Source organism: Morus notabilis, unplaced genomic scaffold, assembly GCF_000414095.1.
Source record: "Morus notabilis unplaced genomic scaffold, ASM41409v2 Scaffold623, whole genome shotgun sequence".
In the NCBI taxonomy this organism is placed as follows: Eukaryota; Viridiplantae; Streptophyta; class Magnoliopsida; order Rosales; family Moraceae; genus Morus; species Morus notabilis.
In genome coordinates this window covers 380790-383632 of record NW_010366773.1, presented here as the reverse complement: position 1 = coordinate 383632, position 2843 = coordinate 380790, and the positions used below count along the sequence as shown (strand labels likewise).

Sequence of the window (2843 nt, the reverse complement as noted above, 5' to 3'; positions counted from 1 at the left end):
GGACGTAGGAAATTTTTCCGAACCATCTAAATCTTTGTCTTCTCTATTTTTTTGTTATTTTTTGTTTCAATTTATTTTTCTACTCTCTGGATGTAGGGGTATGTTTTTCCCCGACACTTATAAACTATATATTATGAAACAAAATACTTGCAGGCATATCAGATTAAACACGAACACTCTGTATTTTTGCTTCCAAATAAAAAGTGCTCTGCATCAGAATAAAAAGTGCTCTGCATAACAATAATTACTCTTAAAGCTTCTAAGCTTTCTCATGAAACATGGAATATACATAAACTCACTAGAATGCGTGGAAAAAAACCAGATTTCCTAGCAAAGACTTGACCGATGATTCTTCCAATTCATTAAAACCGCAACATTCTCGTTGATAGACAAAACACCAAAAGATAACGTCCCGATGTTTGACGGTTACTTTTCGATACATTAGTCCTACATGCCATTTGATGATTTATATATTAAATAACACGCGCATTTTATCATGGTTAGCAAGGGATGATCCGAACAAACAGATGTTACATTAGCGAGTAGTTGACGGGTCATAAGCAACAGGAATCAAGTGCAAATCATCTTTTCTGCGAACTGAAAGGCCAAACAACTCAGTCATGTCTATGTCTTCATTTTTCATTCCACTAGGGAGCTTCCAATCAAAATGGTATAGCAATATGGCAAGAGGAAGCTCAATATTAATCACCCCGAACGCAATGCCCGGGCATATTCTCCTTCCAGCCCCAAATGGAATATACTCGAAATTTGTTCCTTTATAGTCAATAGGGCTATCAAGAAACCTCTCTGGTATAAAACTCTCGGGGTCAGACCAATATCTAGGATCTCTTTCGATTGCCCATCCGTTAATCACGACCCTAGTTTTCGCAGGTATCTCATAACCATTAATCTCACACTTTTCTCCGCATTCTCTTGGTAATAGTAGGGGAGCAGGAAGATGTAACCTTAGTGTCTCTTTTACAACAGCTTTCAAATATGTCATCTTACTAATAGCTGTTTCATCAACCGACCCATTTCTGGTAAAGACTTGTCTCACCTCATTTTGTGCTCTCTTCATGACTCTTGGATTTTTTATCAGTTCTGCCATTGCCCAGTCTAAAGAGGTAGCAGATGTGTCCGTCCCAGCACCGAAGATGTCCTAGAAGTTAACATCTCTCATGTTATGTAATTGCAATTTGTTATATTTCATATTTGCATACAATTTGGTTAATAAGTTTTGGAAGGAAAAAGCAAACTTGAATATTAAAACTGCAAGTCTATATATAGAGGAAAAGTTTTGTCAGATGAACTTACAAAGATTACTGCTTTCAGATTGTCAGATGTTAGTGAAAATCCAACGTCACTGTTATGAAACTTTAGAAGAACATCTACGAGGTCTTCTGTCACTGTTTGACTTTCTCCAGTTTTCGCTGCTTGCTTCTCCATATGTTCCTTGATGATGCTACTCATTATCCTGTCAGACTTCTGGTGCAACTTCTGGAGTTTAGCCCTCGAACCGAAAATCAGAGGATCGAGAAAACTGAAAGAAGGAAACACGTCCGCAAGATCGAAACCTGACGCCATCTTTACAACTTCCCTCATGATCAACATGAACTCCTCTTGATCTTTGCTTTTCTTACCGAAAGCTGATCGTGCCGTGATGGTATGTATTGAAGAGGAGATTCGCTCGGAGAGATTGATAGTAGATCCGGCATTCGAAGCAATCCATCCTACAAGATTTAGCATCTCTTCCTCTCTAATGGGTCTAAAGGATTGAACTCTTGCCGTGTTTAAGAGCTCCTGTATGCAAATTTTTCGCAGTTGTCTCCAATACTCTCCATTTGGGGAAAAGGTGATGTCTGTAGAATTATAGAGCAGGATCTCTGAAAGAAGAATGGGGGGCCTAGATGCAAAGATGGCATCATGAGTTCTCATCACCTCTTTCGCAAACTCCGGCGAAGAAACCACTATAGTTGGAACCTGTCCGATTCGTATGTACATCAAGGGTCCATATTTCCTGGCCAAATCTCTTAATGCCTGATGGGGCAAATAGCCTAGAAGCTGGTGCAAATTTCCTATGATGGGCAACTTCCATGGTCCCGGGGGTAGTTTCGAAGAACAGTTTATGGTTTTCGATTTTCTTTTCAGTATTTTCAACACCATAAACATAAAGAGGAATGAGCTGAGCAGGATTGGGAAAGAGGGAAAATGGTAATCCATGAGGAAAGTGAAGATAAAAGATTGGACTAAAAGGGATGCAATTCTTTTTTGCATCAGTTTGGGTTCTATTATTGTTGTATGTAAACAAATGTCAATACGCCATTGACTTAATATACCATATTCAGATAGATATAAGACATCTTTTCTGACTTTTGCATTTTTTAACATTTGTCTGCAGTCTATGTGATTCGTTGAAAATTTAAACCCTTACAATTCGAGTTTTGTTACATAAAAAATTTTCAAAAATAATCATATCTAATTTTTTTGTCACAGTAAAAAATTTTCACATAAAATCACATTTCAATTCAAATTAAAAACTCAAATCAACAACTAAACGAAAATATTCTCAAACAACGTCCACTTCTGAATGGTGGAAAAGTCGTATTACTTGACCGTGAATTGTGGTAAAAAGGATTAATAAAAAGAAAAAAAAAAGTGAATTAAAAACTGAGTGAAAAAGAAGTATAGAAGTCGTGCAACTTGCATACGTTATTAATTATTATTATTCGCTTTAAAGCTTTGAGGATCTTTCTGCTTAGTAAGATGGAAAAATAAATTGTTATGTTTCTTATGAATTTTACAACCTTTTTGCTAGCAAAGCATGGATTTTCTTTTATATTTTG

At 36.7% G+C, this 2843-nt stretch overlaps 1 protein-coding gene across 1 annotated transcript; it reads right to left on the bottom strand.

Moving 5' to 3' along the window:
• Nucleotides 1-216: 216 nt before the first annotated feature.
• Nucleotides 217-2250, bottom strand: LOC21412220 (cytochrome P450 71D11). Its single transcript, XM_024174132.1, has 2 exons — nucleotides 1315-2250; nucleotides 217-1159 (listed from the first exon to the last, which is right to left on the bottom strand). The coding sequence occupies exons 1-2, from the start codon at nucleotides 2218-2220 to the stop codon at nucleotides 536-538; spliced, it is 1530 nt and encodes a 509-aa protein (XP_024029900.1). The 5' UTR covers nucleotides 2221-2250; the 3' UTR covers nucleotides 217-535.
• Nucleotides 2251-2843: the final 593 nt, after the last annotated feature.